The 26,750-nt window shown below is 43.9% G+C and overlaps 1 protein-coding gene across 1 annotated transcript in view; it reads right to left on the bottom strand.

The window, feature by feature from the left end:
• LOC147701696 (CD82 antigen-like) overlaps positions 1–26,750 on the bottom strand; it is a 208,604-nt gene that overhangs the window by 2,904 nt on the left and 178,950 nt on the right. The window contains exon 9 of the mRNA XM_086930329.1: positions 25–2,046. Coding sequence (XP_086786455.1) covers positions 1,972–2,046 — 75 coding nt within the window. The 3' untranslated portion in view covers positions 25–1,971. The remainder of the gene's footprint in view (positions 1–24; positions 2,047–26,750) is intronic.

Raw genomic sequence — 26,750 nt, 5'->3', positions numbered from 1 at the left:
CCTATGATAGGTGGACGCACTGACCCTTCTTATCTGGGTAGTTAGGGGATCGTTAGAGCTCTCAGAGAAATATTGGCCCCTCAATACTGGTTTATGAAGAGTAAACACATGCATGTTAAGGACAGCAGATAAGTATGCCCCGAGACCTTGGCTGCTGGTAGATGCACGTGGTGGCGAATCCTGCTGAAGACACACGGACGAGCATGTTTAAGACCAGCTCATTCAGACACCCACTGGCTTTTTTAAAAAAGGTCGCCATTGTGGTCCAATGAGGCCCCTAACTAAAGCTGCATGTGATAAGTATAGCAAGTCTGCTGAGCAGTCATATGGGGAGTAGTTCACGGTATTTCAAGTTATCTTTAAGATGCACTACACCTGCCAAATAAAAAAATCCCTGAGCACTCCACAGGAGGATACAGAGATGAAGTCAATTGTCCAGTCCAGCAGCATCTAGGACCTCATTGGGTCAGAGAGAACTCAAATGTTGCAGTTCGATGTTTTACAACTTCACATCTTTACCACAAAGCCACAACCCTGTGGCAATTACCATGGATTAAAAGGCAAAAAATCCACACTACCTCTTTCACAAAATGAATACATACCCCACACTTCACAATCCACCACATGCCAAAGAGATTGAAGCATGCTTTTAAATACAATGTGAGTCGAATTTACTTTAAAGGACCTTCAAGGGTTTGCATACAGAGTGACAGTGCAGCACTGCACACACCGGGAGGGAGGTGTTACATATAGACAGTCTATGGTAGTGCAAACAGTTTCAGGTCAATAACCTAAAAGCCATGAAGGTATTTTTTGTTTCATGGACAGCTTCGGAATCTTGAGTGGTTTAAATCTTAGAGGACAAGCTAGTTCTTGTAGGGGGTGACAGTACAGGAGTCCAACTAGCCACCGTGGGCTGGGAGAACTTGAGGAACGAGAAATGTGTAGATTACATAAAAGATGCTTTTGTCCATGAGCCATAGCTGAAAGTTTATTAGCTGTACCCTTGTGCCTGCCTTTGTGGTAATGTGGATTACAATGAATATGTTTTTGTGCAGTAGCTGCATTTGATTGGCTGTATCCTTGTTCCTAGCTGTATGGTAAATGGGACTAGCTTGAAAGAGGCAACTGGACTGTGTGATCCCATAATTTATCAAAGACATGACCAGCTTCCAATATCACCTGTTCAAAACTGCACCTGGAACGGTGCAGGCTCATCAATTTGATCATAAATGAGGTCAAGATAAGAGCATTAGCAACAGTGCAATTTGAGGATTAAGATTGAGGAACTCAGAAGGAAGCTCAAATTTAGCCCTTTAAATAAAAGTGGTATGAACCAGTCTACATCTAGAGTGGAAACAGGGTTATCAACAGCAAGCTCTTGGTCCTGACCAGCAGGGAATTAGAGCTTGACTGTACCTAGCTGCAGACCTTCAGTTCTCAATAGTTGCATTTGAGGCCAACAGTTGTCGTACCTCCTTACGTCATCGGAATACTGTTAGAATGATCAGACCCATTGAAAATGAAAACAAAATGTCCGAGTTTCCATGAACACCACTGCTTTTTTTTTTCTCTCTGAGCTCAGGGTGGCTCTACTAATGTTGGTAAAATTGCATGAAAAGTCATGGGGGAGAGTACTTCATTAGGGTGTAAATGAGTATCAAATTAATGCCTGAGCACTCAAGTGCTAAGTCCTTCACCTCTCACCTCTGTGGAGTCTTTATGTTGGGTTGGTCATCACCTAGAAATATGTCTCCATGTCATATTTGTATTACCAGCCAGTCAGGTTGCATAGAGAAGGCATTGAGTCCTTGCACCCACAGCGACCCTAAATACAAGCGGGTGATGTGTGGGTCCTTGCGAGCTGGCTCTTTTGTATGCTTGGGGTGAGGGAAATGTGTTTTTTGTCCAGACTGAAGAAAACAAGCTGCCCTTCATCTGTTGACACGCCTGCTTGTTCCAAGGAAACGGCTAGTACCGGGCAAGCTTATTGTAGTCTTGATCAAGATTCCTACACAGACACATCGACAACGTCATGACAAAGAGCTGCAGGGGAGAAAGGGAGAGAGAAAAGTATTACAACTACAGAACATTTCAAATACACTACACAAAATAGATAGCATCATGGTTAGATTGATTGAACAAAACCCGTGTCAGTCCCCTTTAGAAGTCATCGAAGCATTTAAAGTCACAGACTTACAGGTTCAATACATTACCTGCTAAAATGCCTTTTTTTCAAATGTTTGCATAATTTCATGGAATTTTTAAATAAAGTATATCTGTGGTTTTACCAAACTCCTTAACACAATCTCAAGTATCGCTGCAAGAACTGATTCTTGAAAAGCAATATCTGATGCACTACAAGCAGGCAAGAAGAAACCACCACCTGTAGGTAACCTGCACCACAAAGTTTCTGTTTCAGAATTCATAGGTTGCCCAAGAGCCTTGGCCAAGAAAGACTAAATAGGTCATTCAGACAATAGCAGGCTGACCAGGATGCAGCAGAGGCTGCAGGAGCTCGCCGTGGCCTGACTTGCATCTGTTGGCTAGCCACGTGACGGTGTGCGAATTTTCATGGAAAGTGCTACAACCAACACTGTGAGACACAATTTTGATTCAAATGTATTACAATGCCACGCATGGTGGTCTGATTGGCATTGTGTATTTTTCAGAAAGCAGCTTTGTTTCTGGAAAAAAACACAAATGTCTCTGATGCGATGGGAGCTTTCTTCCATCTCAATTGCATAGGGACATTTCTGGACTTTCCCTGTTTGCGACACTGTAGCATCGAATGACATGAAGGCAGCAGCGGCCCGTGCAGGTAACAGCGGTGTGGCAGTGGGGTCAAGTAAAGGGGGATTTCGAGGGACGATGCAGAGGGAAAATGAAATAAATAATTAATTTTCCCTCAAAATCCCCCCTTACCTGGCCCCACCGTCTCACCGATGTTACCTGTACAGACCGCGGCTGCATGAAGGATGCCAATAAACATGTGTGATTAAAATAACGTATTTGTCCACAGAGGAAGATACCATCCAACCGTCCTCACCAGCTCCCAGCTTTCTCCTCCGCGTCTGTCACCACCATTCTATATGACATCTTGACATTATGTATGACATGCATGACATTCCATGAGTCCAAGTATACAGCTACGACACATCCAATACCTTTCAGGACAGTCATGATCAGGCAAAACAGCATCGGAAAGCGCAGTCCAACTGGGGCGGTCCTCCTGACGCTGCTGAGTCAGAAGTGCTCAGGTGGATGGACCACCAGCAAGGATTTTCAAAGGCAGGATTCTCAGTTCGCTCTCCCTCAGCAGCTTCATCACTTCTAAATGATGCTGTGGAACCGAGAGGCAGTAGAATGGGGCATCCTTTGATTTCTGGCTCACATTACACCACAAATCTAGATGATCTCATAACACTGCTATGCTTACTCATCCAGAAACAAAATAGATGTAAGGTTTTATGTAGGGATTAAACACTTTGCTGGCTTACACCAAACCCAGACACACCCCATTAAAGGGCTCCATATAATTCCAGTTTAATGAAATATTCACACGCCTTTCCTACAATCAATGAAATGGCTTATTTGTTGGGAAAGGCTGTGTGTTTTCTTCTCAGGACTTGCTCTCCGCTTGCCACTAGACTGAGTTGCATCTGTCACCAGGCCCTTTACCACCATTATTCAACGTGCAATAGTGTGTCCAGTTTAATAGGTTGTCTTTAGGCCTGTGTGAGCCTCCTACGTTGTTCAGAGTGTCCTATATCCATTTTTAAGAATATGAAAAATGCTGTCAGATATTTCAGAGATTCTATTGAGTTTTTTTCCAACTATGAGACCACAGAGATGAAGATATTGTCCAGGCCATGTGTGAGATTACAATTAATCTTTGAAGTTTTTTTTTACATAACATTCAGCCTGGTTTTCATCTCCCCCTTATTGTTATAAGAACACTGAACAAAGTGTGTGAACAGAAACATTGGATCTGGGCATTAAGCATCGCTCACAGCTTTTCACCACAGGGATCTGGCTTCATATATAAGTCTATCTGGTCCTCTACTCAAGGATAATTACTTTGTTATTCGCACATGAATAAAACATGTGCATTAATTGCATCCGTTTCCTCCTTCAACTCTCCTTTTGACTGAAAAATAATATTGTCTGTGCTGTGCCATTCTAACATCAAGTTTGAAGTTGTTGTCAGCTTTGACCAAACTAGGCATGGATTGGAGCGGCCTTGAAACTGTATTAAAAATTGAGTTCTAAACCCTTCACACAATCAGTGCTTGTCATTTTTGTTAATTTTCATTTCAATGAGGACATGAATATTGTATTCAGTCAGTACAATACTGAAAGAAAATGTCTAAATCATGATGTGCCACAGTGGTCCCCCTTTTCCAGTATTAGACAGCTCATACTTCGAACAATTGTAATCTGTTTACTATTTCGACTTATTCTAGTGCACTCTTGCACGTGTACATCTCACTCGGGTGATCTCATCTCGGTTACATTTTTAAAGATATTCCCTTTGATGCTTTACTGATTCTGTGCAAAGTGGTCAGTCACATATTGTCTACTGAAGTTGAGATTGATTTCTGTTCTTGAAAACAATAAAAATGTTGATCTATCCAACTTTAAAAATCATATTCCCATCACCAGCCTCTCCCTTGGGAAATCATTGAGAAGGCAATGATGATGGAGATTTAGGAAGCTGTGATAACTCCATTTTACTGCTGCCTTACCACTCTGGGTTCTGTTTGGTGATGGGAGACCTTCTTTTCGATACTGATGATCTTGCGGGCACATGTCGGCGTATGGTGAAATGTCCTTCACATAGCTTTTCGTTGTTTTTCTCTGCCCGCACTCAATATTTTCTGGTGATGTAATTGAACCTTCCCTACTCCCACCCCCACGTGTGGAATGTGCTCCATTGTGTCACCTAGTATTATCAAAATCTGCATGAAGGTGCAGAAATATCTAGTACACATCTGTATGGTGTCCATGCATCTGTATGGTGGCCATGTATCTGTATGGTGTCCATGCATCAGGATGGTGATGGTACCCAGATCCATCTTGGACTATGATCGAAGAGGAAGTTGCCTCACAATGATTCAAGAATACATGAAAGCAGATTTCCTGAAATGCAATCAGTCCAACCCGACTTTTTCTCTTTGCAGACACACATGCTAAAAAACTATACTGTTTTCTCCATATCCGCTTTGTCTTCTGAGACAGACGAAACTCTTTCTTTTGCCGGAGAATGTTCATGGGATGTTTCGGGTCCTTGTATTCCCGTACACAGACAGGAGAATGTAGTTTATTGTGGGCCACTAAAGTGTGTCTTATTACCTTTTGCAGGGGATGTCAACTCTGGTGTTTCTCTCATTGTGTTAGCCACAAAAATGACCACAATTCTTATGACCCCACAATTCAACTTCTATTAAGCAGAATACAATGTTTCGATTTTGAAACAGCCAACCTATTGGCTTCTAAAATCTCATACTTTTGAGACTATTCTGGAACTTTGCTACCTCTTGAAATATCAATGGTTCCAATAATCATACTTGCCTACAGGCTATCTTAGTAGAAAGGGCCGGTTTTAGAATTACCTTCACTTCAGTATCCGTTTTTTCTCCATTAATAGAATGTTTCATGATGCAATTGGAAGCCTACCTTTTAACTACCCTTGTGTCCTAAGAACTGTTCCTAGTTGTATATATTTTACCTGTGAGCTTTTAACCATTCAAATTACTTGTTTTTATAGTAAATGTATTATATGTTCTCAAGCATATAGTTTGGCCAAGTTTGTGTATACCAAAACTACAAATAAATAAATAAAATGCTTATTATATAGGTCTTCTCTTGAAATTGAAGAAGAAATGCCAGTGTTTTGCATACTGTGAGACCTTTTCCCAAATTAATTAACTTTAGACATCGGTGGATCATGGCAGAAGCTGCCACTGCCTTTGCTCCTTCTTGTTTTATACTCTGACCACCAAAAGCAGTGTTGAGAGGGGCAGAGTCATTCCATTCAAATATTTATTACTCACTACAGAACATTTTACCTCCTTGTTCGCTATATTCAATCTTTATGTTCACAGCCAGTGCCTTGAGACCCTCACGGGTATGTAGTGCGCTTTATAAATGCCATGATTGATCGATTGATTGATTGTTTGAGAGCTCCAAAATCCAATCTTCAGCCCATTCTATTCCCAACTCTAAGGAAGACAAACAGGTACATGCATCATTGTAGTCATTTGCGATTTCTTAATTGCAATTTTTAAGGAATCGCAATTAAGAAATCGCAAATGCCTATGCATGTAGAAATCGCTGAAAAATGTGCGATTTCTAAACATTCCTTAATTGCGAGTCGCAAATTGCGAGTCGCAATTAAGGAATCCCTCCCTATTAATTCCTGTGGGCCTGGAGGCCCATAGGTATGAATGGGAAGACATTCTCATTTTGCGAATCGCAATTAGCGATTCGCAAATGGAGAATGCAATTTCAAGGGTGCAGGGGTGTCCAAAGGACACCCTGTTGCACCCCTGAAATTGATATGTGCACCCATGTTACGCACACACATGCCCTAGCACACATGCCCTAGGGCATGTGTGTGCGCAACATGGGACTTTTAAAAATGCACTTTGATGCTTTTTTCAAGAAAATCGCAATTTACCATCACCTTACAAGTCATGGTAAATTGCGATTCTTATTTGCAAAATCGCAAATCTTTTCACTTTCTTGCATTGCATTCAAGGAATCGCAAATTGCGATTCCTTAAATGCAATCGCAATGTAAGAAATCGCAAATTTTGCGATTTCTTAAATTGCGAGGGGCTTCTTGTTTCATGCATTCCAAAAGCAATTTTTGCGATCCCAAACAGCCGATTTTTGCGATTCGCACCGTTTGCGAACGCAAAATGCTTTGATGCATGTGCCTGAATGAGCCTTAAACAATCAAACTAGCCATCCACTAAACTTCCATTGCCCACAAGACACTTGCGCTCCTCCTCACTTGCCCTTGCACATCCCCTGCCGCATCCACCGCAGCGGGCCGCTCCTTCTCCCACATCGCTGCCAAAACTTGGAATGTGCTGCCTATCCATCTCCAAACAGCAGCCTCCCTGGCGGACGGAAGAAATTCAAGGCCTGGTTTTTGACAAAGACACAGCACCCGCAACGCCTATAAATGAGACAGTGCTGCGCTATATAAATGGTGACTGATTGATTGATTGATATCACAGAAACTAAAACTGTAGAATACAAGCCCTCATCTGCAAATTACCAACATCCTTGCAACATCAAACAATGTCTGGAGGTCGTTGTGCTTTAATACATGTTTCTGGCTGCCCAGGTGACTGAGATGAGCTTGAAATCTGGCTGACCCAAGGAGGTAGGGGTAACTGGATGTAGCAGCTCTGAGATCCATAGCACATGGCAGGTTGGGCATGGGTAGGATCTAAAGGTGTCCACCAAGGGAGCACTACATTTCTCTTGGCAGATGCCACCATGCTTCTGATAGACTCTAGACCATTAAGCAGGAGTAATCAAATTGAGAGCAGTAGCTGGGTCACATGTTTGGGCAACAACCAGCAGCATCAAACCAGAGATTTGGCAGGGCATTCATGAGCAGGCATTCGCCAGGGTACTAAGGAGCATTCTTTTCAGCAAGATTTCTCAGCGGAGGGCATGGCAGCTTTCAATATCAAAGACTCTCAAACACAGATCATCTTAACCACAGCGATTAGACTATTTTTTAACAGATCATCTTAATCACAGACTTATTCAATCATCAATCCATAAAGAGAGACCCCTTTCAACCACACTGTCCCACCACAGGCCAACATATTCACAGACCATATCGACCACAAACACCATCAACCAGACATCATCTCAACATTTGGTCACGTAAACCACTGTCGACATCTCAATACTTGGTACTGCACATCACAAATTCTTAATCGTACTCTCAGACACAGAAACCACAGCCACTGAACCGCAGAATCCCACAATCACAGACTATGCCAATCACAGACACCCTCAACCAAATTTATTATTCACCCACATTTATTTAACACATCCATCCCCACCCAAACAATTGATTAAACACAGCTCCTCAGTCAGTGTAATCGAGTCCACATCGGGAATAATATAAATGTTCATAATCAAAGAATCACTCTCTCAGTCTCTAAAAGATGATATCACCCTTAAACACAGACCTTATGAATTGGAGATCTTCCTTATGATCAGACCTGGTCTTCTACTAACCCTCAAAGACACCGATCCTGTCAATAAGATTCAACAATCAACTCCAGCCACTAACCAACTCATATATAGATCCTCTCAGCCACAGATCTACTGATTAACACACCATCACAACCATAAACATTCTCATCCTTTTGCCATCCTAACCTCAGGCTATTTCAGTCACAGATCATCTCAACCACAGTCCTCCTTAATCACAGACCTAGTAAACTGTATACCTTTTCAGGCTCTCCTCATATCATTATAGGCAAATATGGTCCCAATCTCCAAAACCCTGACATGCTCAGTCACAGACCTTTTAAAGTACAAACCATACTAGCGGTACATCCACCATCAACCACATAACACCTCAGACTCAGTTTTATCAGCTAAGGCCATGTAAATCTTAGACCTTTTCAGTCTCTCTTAAATAGAGTTTGTCACACTTTCAGAGCATCTCAACTACAGACATTTTCAATTACATACCTTGTCTTCCACACCCCCATTAAAGTACAGATTATCTCACCCACATGCAATCTACAGACCCACATAACACAAATACCTTTTCAAACAGAAACATTTGAGGGCACAGACTATTTCAGTCAAACATTCTCAGGCACATACACCCTTTACCCCAGTCATCTCTCAGTAAGACCATCTAGATTATTTCACCAATCATTTAATTCACAAACTGTTTAAACATTGATACCAGCCTCTCAACCAGAGACCATCTCAACCACATACATTGTCAGCCTTCTCTGCACTGACCGGCTTACCACAGAACATTGAAGATATTAGTGGCGTCAGCCAGACCATCGCTAGTACCACTATCAGAGGTCTTTTGAACCTGATGCCTTATCAACCACAGCTCTGCCAAAAATAATGTTATCTACAGAACAGACCTTCTCATACACAGACCATTTTTCTCAAATACATGCCATCATAAACTATCTTAACTGAAGACATTCTCAACCACTGAGCTGCTTCCTCAACCTTAAACGTGGATCTACATAAATGTGAAATTACATAACAAGTTTATCTCTTAATCCCTCACACTCACTCTCTTCAACAAGGGTGACTGGCAGCCATTTAGCATCTTAAACACAAAGCATCGGTACTAAGGCCCAGTTACAGACCACCTCAACCACAGAATATTTGCATCCTCTCAACCAGAGTTCCTCGACTACTTGCCATCTCAATCACATACCATCTCAACCCCAGACCTTCTGAAATGCAACCCTTCGCAACCAAAGTCCATGCCAACCACAAAGCCTTTTATGCCAAGGTTGTCAAATACAGACTGTTTCAAATACAGAACTTTTCAAACCCAGGCAGTCTTCCCTGCTCCAATCCAGTCAGGGAGAAGCTGCAAGAAGCACCCGACACACAGGCTCCCCAGAGCCAATCACAACACTGCATTGTAGCATTGTGATTGGTCTGAGCGCAGTGGATCAGCCCTCAGATCGGGACAGGAACCTTAGCAAATTCCCCACCAGGCTTTCCACTACAGCCTGGTGGGGAATAAGCAACGTGTGCATGACTGCTTGGCCGGCCGAGACGGCAAGCCAAGCAGTCATGCGCATTTAGTGTGCACAGTCCACTCCTCCTCCCACCCTGAGCCACCAGCCCGACCCGCCCTAACCTAGCCCTCATCAACCAAAAATAAAAACTATAATAACCTTGTTATTATTATTTTATTTTTCCCCTTTTCACTGCTCTAGGAGCAGTGGGGAGACGCTCCGCCGACTTAGCGGAGGAGCCGCCACTGGACCCTGCCAAGCAGAGACCACAAACTAGTTCCACTGCAGGCAAAGATTTAGTTGGCTTAAAATACTCTAAAATACAGATTGCCTCAACTGAACACATTCTTAAATAAGCATTCCCCTTAACCATACACCTGCTCAAACCATAGACATTGTAAACGAGAGACTGGCACAGATTAGTTCAATGAAATTTGTAAATAGAATCCATTCAAACAGTACAGCTTCTCAAACCTTAGCTCTGTGCCCCAGCTTGAGTCCCTCTCAATTACAAACTTCTCAATTCCAAATGATCTCAGCTAGCGACCGGGACACTCCTATAGCCATCACAACAGCTAAGCATCTTAAGAAGGGAGCACTGTCAATCAAAAACCAGCTCAACTTCCTTCTAATCCACTGACCCCTCTAAACCTCCTATATGTTACCATATGCCTTCGCGCATACAAACTACATCAACCAAAATTTTATCTCTGTTAACTACAGACTACAGACTTAGGGGCTATTTACAAGCCCCATGAGCAACCGGTGCATCACTTTTAATAAGGGAAAAAGGGACGTACTGTCAGTGCAAAGGGCTTGCAAATAACCCACTTAATTTTCCTAGCTCTGCTTAAACACCAATGTTTTTTACTGACCACACCATGCAGAAAAAGGACCATGTCAGAAACATACCCTTTTCGCCGAAAAACCATCTCAACTACACACACCCTTAAATTCAGACAAGCCCACTAACGGGCCACCGAAATGAAAGGGCCCTCTCAACTGCATGCTAATTTACTACAAATCCACACCCAAACCAAATGTAGACTATCTCAGTTGAATACCATCTCATCCACTGAATCTAACAGAAAATATCAATCACAGAGCCCCTTGCTCATCCTAAGGCAAAGCTGCACTTAAGCACAGAGAGTTTCAATCAACAACCCTAGAGCATCTCAATCACAGTTCTTCATAATTACAGACCTTTCAACCACTGACCATCAAAGAATAACCTTCTTAAACATAGGCTGCAATAACAATAGATATGCATAACCATAGAGCCTCTCAAACACAGACCATCTCAGCCACACACACTATCCTCAACAGACTATGTCTCACTCATTGACAAACTGTATAATAAGAGGCAAAGTGAAAGTTGCAGACAAGAAAATAAACCACTGCAGTTAGGAAAGTCAGGCATACAGTGAGAGACAAGACAGATAAGAAAAGGCATAGAGAATGTTATGAACTGCTAGGAAAGGGCAGTTAGACAGAGAGAATGATTTAAAGAGTCACGCAGGAAGGTACGCTAAGGGATCTGAGAGGATCAAGAAGATACGCTGATAGACAAAGAGTACACAACACACGCACAGGATACATGAAGGAAATGCATGGCATAAGAGCAGAAGGTAGAGGTGTGAACAATACAGCACTTGCATAGAGCTGTGTGGTTAATGGAATTAGCGTGAAAGAGGCAGCTGGACTGTGCGATCCAATAATTTATCAAATAAATGCCATGGGAGGACATACTGAGAATGATAGACTGGTGAAAATGTTGACCTATAATAACAAAGGCTGAGAAATTAAGCATATCAAGATCCACAGGTCTCCCCTTTCTTTGTGACTTTATTATGAACAATCAGGGTCTATCCTCCTTGAAGCACATTCGCCCTTCTCCATCCTTCTATCTTGCTTTCTTGCTTCCTTCTTTCTATCTATCGCCTTCTCTTTACTTTGCACCCATTTCTTCAACTGATCTGGATATGTAAGACCTGCTGGACTTCAGGCTATGTTGGTTACTTGGACTTCTCCCTGGTGAGGGTCTGTCAAATTGTGACTTCTGGGCATATACTGTTTGCTCTTGACACCAAATGATGTATCTTTCACCAGTCTTAAAGAGAAAGCAGCAGGCCCAACCTGTAAATAATAAGTAGAGAGCAGCTGGTGAGCTACAATGGGTCATTCTTGGAATCAAAATGTATGCATCATTCTGTGAGATTAGGAGTTCTCCCCGGAACCAAAAGACAAGCGTCAGTCTGCAGAGTTGGGCTGGTCACAAAGCACACAGGAAAAACAACCCTCAGCGAAGTGGACTGCTTTTAGGAATGGTTTGAGCTGAGAGGGTCTCTGCCCATTTATTTCTGAAGTAGAACAACACGAAAATATACCAATGCTGATATCTGAATTTAAACCCAAAGTTTCATGGACTGCACAGGCGAATATACAATGCAACAAAATGCTATTTAATAGCTCTTTATTTAAACCAATCTTCTCTAAAAGGTCATTTGAAATTCAAACAAAAATCACAATTAAATTATAAACCAACAATGGAAATGGACACTGGACATTGACAAAAATCACACATTCTTTCACTACACATTACTCAAGCGTTTCACAATCATACCTCACACATCCGTACAAACAAAAGCTCACTCAAGTTTCTTGATTTTTGTAGAACTAAAAGATACATTTTTTATTTTTTTCACAGGCTTTATGTTGGTCCTGAGGAGAATCCCTCAAGTTGAAGGGATTCGAAACGCGTAGACATTTGGGTCTGCCATGTTGCTTGTTTTTGCTAATTAATGTGTTTGCAATTACCCTGGTGGCAACAATACACCTAAATTTGTTTGTGTACAGGTTTTCTTGAATGAATTGAAAACAATTTTTTGATTTGAATATGGTGTATTTTAAATTTATTGTAATGTAGATATTGTTGTTGGCAGACTCATTTCTCCTCCTTTGGTTTATCCACCCCCCACTTGAGTGAGCTTTTGTTTGTACGGATGTATGAGATATGATTGTGAAACGCCTGAGTAATGTGTAGTGAAAGAATGTGTGATTTTCGTCAATGTCCAGTGTCCATTTCCATTGTTGGTTTATAATTTGATTGTGATTTTTGTTTGAATTTCAAATGACCTTTTAGAGAAGATTGGTTAAAATAAAGAGCTATTAAATAGCATTTTGTTGCATTGTATATTCGCCTGTGCAGTCCATGAAACTTTGGGTTTAAATTCAGATATCAGCATTGCCATTTTTTCTTGTTGTTCTACTTCTTTGGGCTCAGCCTTGTTGATTAGAGCCTCACCCTGTTTTGTTATTAGCATTTATTTCTGAAAGCAGGAACGAGAGAGGGCACACAATGGTCCAATACAGGCATATGTGATGTGCTGCTGCAGTGAATACTGCTGCTTTCTCTTCACAAACCTGTCAAACATAGGGCTTTACTAGCCAATATTTTAGACAATAAGCTTTCTAGAGGTGGGTGACTGGACATGGATACAAAAGGTGGCTGTTAGATATGAGGGTGGAAAGAATAGCTCTCATAGGGCTAGAGGTAGGAATTATGAACCAGAAATATGCAATAGTCTGTGAGCTTTTGGTACAAAAATTAGCCTAGAAACAAAAACGTACATCCATCTGTCAGCTCTTGGAAGCCCAAAGAGGGATGCTGAACTGAAGTAAGACGTGGATGCGAACAGACCCTCTTGGTATTAGGTCTATGAGTTTTACTTATAGTCTCAGTTTACTGAGCAGCAAGTGTGAGGGAAAGCAATCTATTGACAATATGCCATGAAAGGTTTGTTGATATTGTGAAATCTTGAAGATTATGAACGTCTCTTCCTTGTGCTGAAGACTCAGCCCAAGTACCCAAGAGTGAGGAGGATGAACAAAGCTCGAGTCCTGCGATGGCAGATGACGTGTAGCTCCTCCACAGGGTAGGGTATTCTGAAGAAGTGTCTCTTCAACTGAGAATAGCCTTGGATGTAACCCATAATCTGTAGGGATTAAGTAGTGTGGGAAAACTCTACTAAAATAATCTTAGCCATGTGAAAAGTTGTAATTTGTGGAAGTATCTGAAACTTCAGATTTGGTAAATCACAGTATCCTTAATTATATCAACATTAAAGACTGACAGAGTTGGTCTTACAGGACTGTCAAAATCATGGAGATCCTGAAGAGGCCTTCTTTTCACAAACACACAGCTGGTAATATCTGCACCAGTCCATAAAGCTCCATAACTATCCTACAGCCCCTAACCACTAAAGAGTGCATTCAACAGAAGGTGTCTGATTAGTTGTCTTTTTTATTTTATTGTGTGTTATGTTATAGTGTCTGTCAAAGCGCCAGGACGCCCCTTTGCTGGGGCAGCTGTGCGCTATAAAAATATAAATAACATAACATAACATAACATCTTGTCAAAGTCCTATAGGTGAAAATGGCCCTAAAAAGGGGCTCCGCAAACAGTTTTTAGCCCCAGTAGGTCATCATCCAGAGGAGTTGGATTGTAGGGCGTATTGAGTCAGCTTACAATGAGACAATTTCATAAACGAAATAATAACTGCAGATTTCCGTCATATTTTCAATCATAATATATCAAAAGCAGACCCCTCCTAGAATATTTTATTACTGGTGCCTTCTCCATTTTTATTAATGGCCGCTTCACCTTGAAAGGCTTGTTAATTTATCATCCTCCAGGCTCTTCCGCAGCCTTTGTTGGAAAGCTAGTGGAAGGTGTCACTGAAGCCGCCCTTCGCTCGGATAAATATCTGGTCCTAGGAGATCTTAACCTACACCTAGATACCCCCTCGGACAGAGTTGCGAGCGAGCTATGCCACACGATGGCTAGCCTACAATTCGAGCAGAAGGTACTGCTACCCACCCACAAGCTGGGTCACCTTCTGGACCCAGTCTTTGCTAACTGGAGCCAAGTGAACGCCCAAGCGCCGATTCCCATTGCATGGTCCGATCATTTCCTCGTCCCTTTTACCATCGGAATACAGGGACCCCGCCCCGTTGACCCTCCCGCTGACAAACATCCTAGGCGCAGATGGACAGCATTCTCCCTGGCCAAATTCAATCGGGCACTTACCGAGAAAGGTCATCCTGGGGGCGACGGGGTTAATGAAGTTAATTTCAACTTGGACCAACGCATTTTGGAAGCCTTGAATCAGGTGGCACCTCTGGGTATGTCGAAATCAGGCGGCCGAATACAACGGTCGGCACCCTGGTTTAATGAGGATCTGCGTACGGCCAAGGCTGCATGTAAACGCGCCGAAAGGCAATGGAGGGTCGCATACTCCACGCAGGCCAAAATTGCTTACACTGACTGCAGACGTGACTATCACATGTTGATTAGGAAAGCTAAATCATCATATTATTGCAATAAAATTGAGGAAGCCAAGCAGTCCACCAAGGAGCTTTTCTCTATTTACAAATCTATTGCAATAGGAAAATCCGCCGCAGCACCAAAGAAACTTTGCACTACGGAGGGCTGTAATCGTATTGCGGAGTACTTTGCAACCAAGGTCTCCAATATATACAATTCTTTCCCCCAGAGGACAGATAGTGGCATCGCCCTCTTGGAAAACCCAAGAAGGGAAGGGGAACATCGGCTGACCATGTTTGTCACCCCCTCCACTACGGAGCTTCTCCGTATCTGTGGAACCATCAAATCCGGTTCCCCCAGAGACCCGACCACCCCCAGCTGGCTCAAGGACAGCTTGCCAGTGCTGGAGCCCTATGTGCGTCAGCTTCTGGACACTTCCTTTGAGTCTCAAGTGGTTCCGAAGGCCTGGAAACAGGCGGTGGTACTTCCCCTGCAAAAAAAGGCCAACGTCAGCTTTGACAAGCTGGACAATCTCCGTCCTATTTCCCTCCTTCCCTACATGGCGAAGGTGGCGGAAAAAATAGCCAACATCCAGCTCATGCAGTTCGTGGAGACGGCTTCGCTACTCCACGACTCGCAATTTGGCTTTCGTCCCCGTCACTCGACGGAGTCTGCCCTCCTCGTGGCGGTGGAGGCACTCAGACAGGGAGTAGACGAGGGCCAGACGATGGCATTGATCCTCTTAGACTTAAGTGCAGCATTCGACACTGTAGCACATTCCACCTTGCTACAGTGTCTGAATGGAGGCGGGGTGACAGGAGCTGCACTTGGATGGATTAAGTCCTTCCTCTCTGAGAGGTGCTTCCAAGTCAGACTAGGGGAGTGCTACTCTAGGGAGATTGAGCTGGGCCAGGGCGTTCCTCAGGGTTCGTCCCTGAGCCCAACTCTATTTAACATCTACGTCTCCCCCCTAGCGGCCATTGTGGAGGGTCATGGCCTTCGCCTGGTGTCCTACGCCGATGACACGCAGTTGGTCATCTCCCTTTCGCGCGCGCCCGGTCTTGCGGCAGACATCTTCAGGAACTGCATGAATGATCTTGCTGCCTGGATGTCTGCCAACTGTTTAAAGTTGAACGGGAGCAAGACCGAGGTGCTCGTGGTGGGGGGTGTACCGTCGGCATGGTCGTCGGCGTGGTGGCCACCTTGTTTGGGGGAAGCTCCCGCTCCCTGCCGTGAGGCCAGGAATTTGGGCGTGTGGCTCGACAGGGACCTCACCTTTGGCCCACATGTCGGTCGGGTGGCGGGGGTATGCTTCAGTGTTCTGAGAGCCCTCAGGAAAGTCTTAGACCTGCTTCCTATTTCTGCTCGTCAGACGCTGGTGCATGCCCTGGTCACCTCCCGACTTGATTACGGGAACCTACTCATCGGTCGTCTGCAGGTTCTTCAAAACGCGGCAGCGCGGCCGGTCCTCAGACTCCCCAGGAGGGCATCCGCCAAGCCAGCCCTGCGAGCGCTCCATTGGCTCCCTATTGAGAGGAGAGTGCAGTTTAAGGCCCTTGCCACTTGCCACCGTATTTTGAATGGCAAGGCACCTCTCCCGCTCCAGAGCCTAATAGCCTACTATGAGCCTACACGCAGCCTCCGGTCCTCGCAGACCGGGCTGTTAAAAGTACCTAGAATATCTAAAGCTCGCATGGGAGGCAGATCCTTCAGATACCTTGCCCCCAAATGCTGGAACAACCTGCCACTGGAACTTCGGCTGGAATCTTCCGAAATCCAGTTTAGAAAAAAACTTAAAACTTATCTGTTTCTGTAGATAGCTTGGTTGGGAGGAGGGGGGACAGTCACTCCACTTGTCATAGCGCGGGGACACGCCAGTGGCGTAACCAGGCGCTTAATAAATGTCCAATAATAATAATAATAATAATTTAAAAATTGAAGACTGCATGTGAAAGGTTTTACACTACTACACTGAAGACTGCTACAGCAACCTACCACTAGATCAGAACCACTACATCGACATACCATTATGTTATCCCGTCTCTTTGAAATAATTAACCAGTATGTTGGTGTCACAACATAGCCTACTCATATGAAAAGATCCTGACCCTGTCCTTGACTCTACCCCTGCTTCTTACACAAATGCAAACCTTAACCCAACCTCCAAGCCTAAACCTAACACTTACACCAACCCTAACCATGTTAACCCTAGTCGTAGCCTTAAACCTAACCATAAACTTTACGCTAACCCTACACCTAAATATACCTATAACCATATCCATAAACCCTCCCTATGTCTGTATCCTAACCATATGCGTACCCCTAAACATTCTTTCAAACCTAAGCCTAACCTGACATCCAACTGTAAAAACCTAACTTTAGTCCTTGCCCTATGCCCACGCCTTATTCTAATATCACCCCTAATCCTAGCCCTAACCATAACCATAACATTGTCCTAACTACAAACTGTAAAATAGCCCTGTATCTAAAACTTATCCTTACCCTGACCGGAGACCGAATTCTAAACCTTACTCTAAACTCAACCTTCAACCCAAGGCTAAGCCTACCCCATGCACTATTCTTGTCCCTTAACCTAACTCTTCTCCTAAGCCTACCCCTAGCCCTAACACCTGCCCTTGTACTTACCATATTCTCATTATTGGCATTGTCAGTAGTTTCACTCTCAGTAGTGATAAACACTGATGTAATGGCTTCTATGCATTTGTACATCAATCTAGTGAATTCGATGCAGTGGGATACACCCACAATAGTATCTGAAACAAACATCCCAACATGTATAGATTACTGATCATAGTAACTGTAACTGCTTTTTATGACTGAGGGGATGGGATGTAAGACTAATAGAGTTTTACTTACTTTACCTATGCAAACCTGGCTATCCGCCCTATCAGGAACACAAACTTGCACCCAGATGAGTCAAAAATAGGAAAGGTCCCATCATTTGTGTTTGGCACCAAAGTCCTGTTAGACCTTTAAATGAAGTAGACTGTGAAAACAGCCAACTTCCAGCTTCATCTGATACACATCACAGAAAGTGCATTTCATTTAGTACCATCTGTGTATTGTGGGATCATTACTAATGTACACAATTGCATACTTCAGATGCTTTTATAGCACTACACTGTCTTTCATAACCTGTCTAGTTCATATTTTTCTAGGCAACTGATTGCTTTTCCTTTTTTCTCTGTAACTGCATCTCTATGGTTGTCAAAAATGAGGCTAAGTCAGATGCAGTGGCCATTATGTATGGGGTGTCATATGGCACATATATACATGCCGATTTGCTTTTCAGGCTCTATGCACTACTTCAGTGGTTCCACACTTTTTAGAACCACGACCCATTCTTCCTAATGGCAAATGTCTGTGACCCACCTATCTTTAAGGAACATGAGGCGGGCTATTCTTTAATATAGCTAAATAACTGTATGGTAGGGCACTGTAATTTACAAGCAGCACATTTTTAATTGAAATGACCACTACATTTGCATAGATATACATTTTTACAGACAAAAGTATATTGCACGAGTTGCGGCCGGTGCAGGTAAGAGTGGTGGAGTGGATGGGCGGTGGTGCGGGGCTGAGGTGGGGGAGTCAACATAAGATGACAAGGGAAAACAGCATTTTAAAAAAAACATTTAGCTTGCACTCGCCACATCACTGACTTGCTGAAGTGGAGAACGCAAGGTAAGTGTTTTTCTTTTTTTATTTTCTTTTTCTTTTCCCTCGTCGTCGTCTGTTGACTCTCACCCCGCCCACCACTCTTACCTGCAACGTCCGTCATTGTATTGCACACCAATAATAATGTGTTTAAATTGGGTTTTAGTGAATATAGATCCATTATGCACCACCAAATAAAAATACTTGATTTTGTTTTGATCCTTTTAAAAACCTGGCTGTGTGTGTGTGACTGTCATGTGTCCATCATACTGAACAAAGACAATCAGAAGAGATGAGACTCGAACCCAAAAATAATATGGACACAGTCACTGCAAGAAGGTGCCAGTAAGTAACACCCTTGCTCCGGGTGGTAGGACAGACAGACATGTGCAGTAGGTTCCATACCTTGCCAGTATTCCACGTAGAAGTCTCTGCACATTGGGGAAGCAACAAAGGGTTAATAAGAAGAGATTAAAACTGGGCAGACATACTCTGTCCGGGTAGTTTAGAATACATGATTTCATACTATATGCTTGGACAGGCCACACTGGCAATAAAAGGATCTAATTTCTATATAAGTTGTGATTATTCAATTCATTATTTCTCAGTGGCGTTGTACATTTTGGCGGCCAAGCTCATAGTTTCACTTAATGTAGTGCTTCGAAGATAAGCGGATAAATGTGAACTTAAGTGGAGATGTTCGGAACAGAGTCTGGGCTTTGGTGGAGACATCCAAGAGTCCGCTTTATTTTCCACCTACTCCTGCACCACATGATACCACCTTAGGTTCCAAAAGTAGGACAGAAGGACCAGAGGCAGGAGAGCATATTAGATCCTTATATTGTGTTTTGGGCCCATCTTTCAGCATATGGAATGAGGAGTTTAGAGAAATGCGCAGCACTGCACACCAATTCAACATTCCGCAAAAAAGGAAAAAACATAATTTGAGCTGCGGGAATGGCGAGTAACCTAAATGCGAGAAGTTATACGTAACTGTTAGGACATCAATGTGAAATGCATTTACATACAATGGACCCCATTCACAAAGAAAGGTGTAAAATTACAGATTTACAAATCCATGTGAAAGTACTTTTACACTTTTTAAAAATTTACAAGCATTTCCACAGTATACCTGAAAAGCCAGACAGATTTTTGGAAATCTCACGTCACTATTTCAAAGGCTCCCATTTTCCCAAAGCGTGATTATACATAGTCTACAGCTTTACACTAGGGAAATGCAGTGGGATGCTAAAAAGCATATTTATTTTCTTTTTCTCTTTGGAGAAAAAACATTTCCCATTTGGGAACCCATTTTCCTACATTCCCTCCTAGGGAACCCTCACCCTGTGAGCTGAATTACTCCAACCCTTTGCAGCAGTAAAACTCCAACCATTTTCATGGGGCTAAAAGTTTGGATTGGAGCTTCCCTGCTACGCAAATTCCAGACCATCCAGAATACCGTGGCCAGACTCGTCCTCGCCATCCCACAGCATGAGCGCATCGCCCAACACCTGCAAGACCTCCACTGGCTCCCTGTCGAGAAGAGAGCAACCTTCAAATTACTCACCCCCGTCTACAAATCCTCCACAACAGCGGACCCAAATACCTCAACGAAAGAGTCTCCTTCCATGTACCCAAAAGAAACATCCGCACCACCGACCTCACCCTGGCAGAAACCCTGTGCATCTGCAGAATCAGTGTGGGTGGAAGAGCCTTCTCCTGCATCGCAGCCAAAGCCTGGAACAAACTCCCAGTTATCATCAGATGCTCTCCTACTCTGCACGCCTTCAGGAAAAGGCTCAAGACCTGGCTTTTCGGGTGATCCGGAGCTGCACCCTCCTCTGTACCCCCCACGCCCCATTGCCTTGAGATCCTCACGGGTGAGTAGCGCGCTTTAAACCCCCTGATTGATTGATTGATTGTATGGCCACAAACTCAGAAATCCGCAAACCTACCAGGCCAACTACGCCTCGTTCTGCTCCCCACCCTTTACATGATGTTTAGTACTCAGTAATTGTATGCACTCATAATGCAGAAATATAAATTACTAGAACTATTTCAGCCTGTCAGGAATCTGTCTGGGATTTCTTGGCAGGCATAAATTAAGTCATTTATCTCCATAAATATATGTGTTGGGGAGAAAAAACCTTTGGGAATTGGGTCCAATGAATCTAAAAAGACAGAAAGTAGAGAGGAGAGAGGGAAGGTGAGAGGAAAGAGTATAGGAGATGAGGAAGTGAAGGGAGAAGAAAGTTGGGAAGAAAGAAAAACAAAAGAAAGAAAGAAAGAAAGAAAGAAAGAAAGAAAGAAAGAAAGAAAGAAAGAAAGAAAGAAAGAAAAAGGAAAAATTGGGTGAGAACAGAGAAAACAATCTTAAGACGTTGCACCGCACTCCACAACTATTGTAGATATTTTGATAAATCCAAATAAAGGAGAGGGTTAACAGAAACACCAGGACATAACATGAAGCTGAGAAAAACAACAATTTGTTTGGCAAGGCACATACAGCAAACACCCATCATTTTGTCAAGGCAGAAAGATCCCCATATCCTTTTGTAATGTTTGGGCCACAGGACCATAAGTATGATGTTCTTCTTGGACTTGAGTGTATGTAAGACACTCTTCAGAGAGGGTGGTTCTTTTTCAGAAACAGCTATCTTCAAGAGTATGGTGATACTGCTGGAATGCGTCTGGTTGTCTGTCGAGGGCGCTCAAGATTATGTTTCAATAAGTCTGAATATGTACTTGTAATTGTATTTATATACCCTGGGTTATATAACCCAAGGTGAGTGGTTAGACCGGTGTTCCTGGTTATTGTATGTTATTGGAATTAATAATGTCACTCAGGTTCTCTATTGAGGGGCGTAGCTTGATCAGTAAGGCTGGGGGGTGTGAGCTCCAGGTTGTCCGACAATCACGCTGGGATATCATGTTAATTATCAAATGAGAAGGAGCGCATGAGGGAGGCCTAAGGGCCAATGGAAAGGGAGGGGATTGGGGATAGCCAGGGGTCCTTAACCCCTTCCATGCGGCCGCGATTCCCCTGGTGTGCTGTAAACAACACGAACAGGGGCGGGCCGTGACGAACCCCAGCCGTCATCAGCACACGAGCACCGTAGTGCATGACGGCTGGGGTTCGTCATCAGCATGGAAGGGGTTAAAACACAGAATTTGTGAAAATACCCATGTGTATGTGTGTTTTTGTCTGAGTAAGTATTTAAAAATCCCAGGTGAAATCAGACAGATACCTTACAATACCTGACTGAAAGCTTCTGTACCCAACTATTTACTAAATAATACATTTATAAGGGGTGGGGGGGTATAACACATCAAACACACCCCTGAAGCTACGCCCCTTATGTATTTTACTCGGCATCAGCAGTCAAGCTATGTCCTTGCTTTAAATGCTAAAGGGCCCTCTGCTCAGGAAGGAAATGACAGGGATCACATGCAGAGTATTACCTCAGAACCCAGGTACACTATTACTCAGCCATGGTGTTTCATGCCCAAAAGCCATGAGTTTTAATTATTCTATGGCTCTTGTCTGCTGTGACCTGCTGTGGGCCTCCAGAATTTACGGCAGCGGGCCCTAATGCCAGGATCTGTGCCCCTGAATTTTTTATGACAGCGGTGCTCTTATACTTTGCAGCCCTCTGTTTTAATGCGAGAGGGGCTCAGATACATGTGTCTGTGGCCCTCAGTTGTTTTGACAGCAGAGCTCTGCCCCTGGGGTCTTCTTCTTCCTGGTTTTATAGCCAGTGGGATGCATACCAGCTGTTGGGGTCTGGGGATCTCAGTTTTAATGCCAGTGGGGCCCTTCTGCCAGAGCCTAGGACCCTGGGTTCTAAGGACAGCAAAGTGCATGCCAGCCGACAGTATCCGGGGGTCCTAATTTTAAAATCGAAGGGGCACTGATGGAAGCGTCTGTGGCCCTTAGTTTTAATGACAAAGGTACTCTGATACCAGTGTCGGGGGCCCTGGGTTGTAATTGCCAGCTGTGTCTAAGGCCCTCACTTTGGGAGGGCGGGGGGGTCTGCCCCATATGCCTTTGGCACCCAGAGTAAACTCACTATTTCACTGAAGGGCAAGGCACGTCTAAGGAAAGAAAAACGGAAAAATGAACCGAGTGGCTGTTGCTTTGCACAGACATAGGGGCTTATTTAGAAGCCCCGTGCGCCGCCGGTGTGTTACTTTTAACATGGGAAAAAGTGACGTCCCGCCAGCACAAGGTACTTGTAAATGAGCCCTATAGTTTAGGGGCATCATTCATTTTATCATTATAATTATTCAAACCAGGAATAAGGTAAAATATTGTGAGCTGCACCACAGTGGTGTATTTCCAGGTCCTCTGTAGTAAGTTGTGCTTGTGTGTGATCAATTTAGGCAGAAATATAGCCCCATGAGTCTAAACTTAAGCCTTGGTGTATGTGGAGCACTAACTTTTGGGGACCAAGGGTAATTTTTAATCATCAGACTTTGACCCAGAAGCAGGAAAGAGAGAAAAGCTGCAAAGGGGAAAGGGGAAAGGAAATCTATACTACTATAATAAAGGAAGAACTTTGCACCTTTGTGGCGGGTAAACTCGGAAACCACAGCGCCAATCCACACACCCGATACATCATTGTAATCGTCAGGGTGTGCAGATGGACATAGGCTATATAAATTAAATAAATATACGTTATTTAAAAAATTGACGATAAAAAAAAGTAGTCCCTTGCAAGTAGCGCCGGCCGCGACCTGGGTGGTGACATCAGGAGCGCGGGGAGGAGCGTCGTGCAGGAGCAGAAGAGGAGCGGCGGACATGGCACGGGGGAGGAGCAGTGACGAACGGCGGAATTGCGGTGAGGACCAGCGGACAGGCGGGAGGAGCGGTAAGCGGCATGGAGCGGCATGAGGAGCGTGGGGGAGGAGCGGCGGCTGAGGTAAGGCTCCGGGCAGGCGGGGGTCGGGGCAGGCGGGGGACGGGGCAGTTAGGGGCCCGAGCTGCTTTGCAATGTCAGGGCAGGCGGGGGCCGGCCTGCTGCACAATGTCGGGGCGGGCGGGGTCCGGGAAGCCTGATTGCTCGCGGGGGACGGGGCGGGCAGGGGCCCGAGCTGCTTGACAATGTCAGGGCAGGCGGGGGGCCGGGCTGCTGCACAATGTCGGGGCGGGCGGGGGTCCGGTAAGCCTGATGGCTCCCGTGCAAGGTCGGGACGGGCTGCTAGTAGAAAGATAAAGGTGGAAATCTGTGGCAAAGGGCAAAATCAAAGACACAAAAAAACCTGCGACGGGGACATAGAACGGAAAGAGGAGTATGTTGGTGGAAGAAGGAGACATGAAGTGAAATCAAGGCGCTACAGTCTTCATATACAACAACTCCAACGTGCGTCAGTCATTCTGGCTGGCTTCAGAAAAACATTTTGGGCCCTGCACTTATTCTGTTACAAATTAATCACTGGACGGATATAAGTCTATAATAAGTTAGACAAAGCATAATAAACATAAGTCTGGAAGTCAAACTTCACACAGATTTCACTGTGTTTAAAATTTGATTTCCTGCATGGAAGCCTGAGAAGTATTGTTATGCTGCCTATTCCTATGCTTAGCATGTCACTCCTTAGGCTACCGTTTGCTATTGTGTCTTGTTCTATTTACTGTCAAATCGAAAAAATGAATACCAGAACTTTTTGTCATGCAGGTAATTACATCATATTCATCCAATCAAACGATCATTGCTCATTTGCCCATCTTGCTACCTCAGATTAGACACAATCATATGCAAATCAGTTTTGATCCTACTCTAATAGAATCAGTCTGGCCCAAACAAAGGGTCAGGATGCTATCCCGCGTGATAGCCAGTGGTTAGACTTATTGCACGAATTTCTCCCATCACCTTTTGTGTGTTTCACATAATGCCCCAAGTGGCCAAAGGTATACCCAGACGCTAGTCCCATGCTACACCCGACTGAAGAGCCCCAAACAGGCCAACACCAGCCTTGACTTGCTTGTGTTCTGCTTCAGGAAGGACCTGGCCCGGACATTGGGGTGGACTGTTCTTATTGGAGCAGGGTCAAGACTGATTTGGATCAAGCTGGGTTGCAACTGAGGTAACATGGTGGGCAAAAGATTGATGGATTGGAATGCTACTCTGAGCGATTGCCAGTGGTTAGACTTATTGCAAGCATTTCTCTCATCACTTATTGTGTACCAGAGATTGGGTGTTTCCCCGCAGGCTGGAAGGTGTGTGGGCTGCTTTTGATACTGAGGGCCTTTTTGTAGCAGTGCAGCAGTTTAAAAAGCAGCACAGAGTCCCTAGTATATCCAACAGTTTCAGGCAACAATAAAAGTGCCTAGATAACTGGTGATTAATGTACCAGCTAGACAGAGATCAGAGTTTTGTCTTGTGGCAGTTTTGGCTCATCTAAGTTATTGCACAGGGGTTAATATGCAAATACCTTGTACTGTGCAGATCTTAGTACAGTATTTCATGTGCATACTTCAGTGGCTTACTGCTTTTGTCATAGAAATCATTTTGTTATTGTGCAGTATCCTCAGTTACAATCGTAATCTAGGTTAGAAAGCTATGTTTTTTTGTCCCAGTCTTTCATAATCCTAATATTGCTAAAAAGTGTTTGTTTGGGTAGAAATACATTTTTATGAGTAAAGTAAACCTTAACCACGGTGTTACGTTCTGAATCCTGAGTTTGTGTTCCCCCAGTACAACTTCTCTTACAAAATGCCTTCCTGAACAGATAACATGTGAATGCTACACCTTCTAGTCCCCTTTGTCTTATGTTACATTTTCAATACATTGATTTACACACATAATTTATTGTCTCTGTATGTGTGTGTGATGTAAAATGCTCTGAGACTCTACACTGGTATGAGAGGCGCTATAAAACAAATCAAATACATGTGAGAGAGAGAGGCTAAGGAGATATGAGAGGCGCTCTTGGTGGGTGTAAAGTGAGGGAATCATTGAAGAGCCCCAACAAAGATTGCTGTAGGCTGGTGCACTGTAAGGTCATCATTTACTATGCTTTAAAAATGAATACAATTTAATAGATAATTACAAATGTGTTGTAGAAGCCATCATTGTTGCCATTTTTCCAAATTTTCATGGGGTTGAGAAACCTCCAATCCCTACTTGTAGTGGTCAGGCTCACTCATTGCGCTCGATCGCTATATGTGGAGAAGTGTGGCTCACTGGTTAGAGCAGGCAGACCCTGAAGTAGAGGTCAGACCCGGGACCAGGGTTCGATTCCCGACGCGGCAGGGTGTTGAGCTCAAATGTCCACGGACTCGATAATTCTCGCTTCGGTGCCTGACCTAATCATGGGTTCACACTCTGCAACGCTGGGCATTAAGCTTGCTTAATCTCCACAACGGCCCCCCTGCGGCGGGATGCCTGGCTTTCACCTTAGGGATGCCCTGTAGGGGCTATCTCACAGGGAAAAACCAGGACGGGTTCCCAAGGCAAGCGCGGAGATACCCCTTCGGGGGTCGATTCTGGCGCTATATAAGAAATATAATAATAATAATAATAATATACCCCGTATGGGGCTCGAGCGCTATGCGCTGTATGGCGCTGCTTTGACCAAATTTGACAGGGTTCCCAGTCCGGCCCTGTGGGCTGTGCCCTTCCTATTCTGGTCTCAAGGGTCAGGAAGGGAAGGTCAAGAAAAAAAGAGTTCTGTTTGATTTCTGCAGTTTCACCTCTTTGCCCTTCTCGTGGCACCTCAGGAGTAAATATGAGGCTGTTTAAGGGCTAAAGGTACAACTTTAACCTGTGATGTCACTTAGGGCCACTTCTGCTACCCTGGTGTTATGGTGAACTTATGTGCAGGATTAGTTTTGCAAAGAACCATATTTGCAGCCTTTTTTCTGAAGAAGCTTTACTTTGTTTTGAATTTCGATGCTTTTCCTTGCCAGGAATTCTAAATAGTTTTCAAGAGACTTAAAACAAGATTAACCTATTTATTAAAACGCCTTAAATC

This window comes from Lissotriton vulgaris, chromosome 7 (genome assembly GCF_964263255.1).
Source record: "Lissotriton vulgaris chromosome 7, aLisVul1.2, whole genome shotgun sequence".
In the NCBI taxonomy this organism is placed as follows: Eukaryota; Metazoa; Chordata; class Amphibia; order Caudata; family Salamandridae; genus Lissotriton; species Lissotriton vulgaris.
This window is presented reverse-complemented; position numbering and strand designations above follow the sequence as displayed.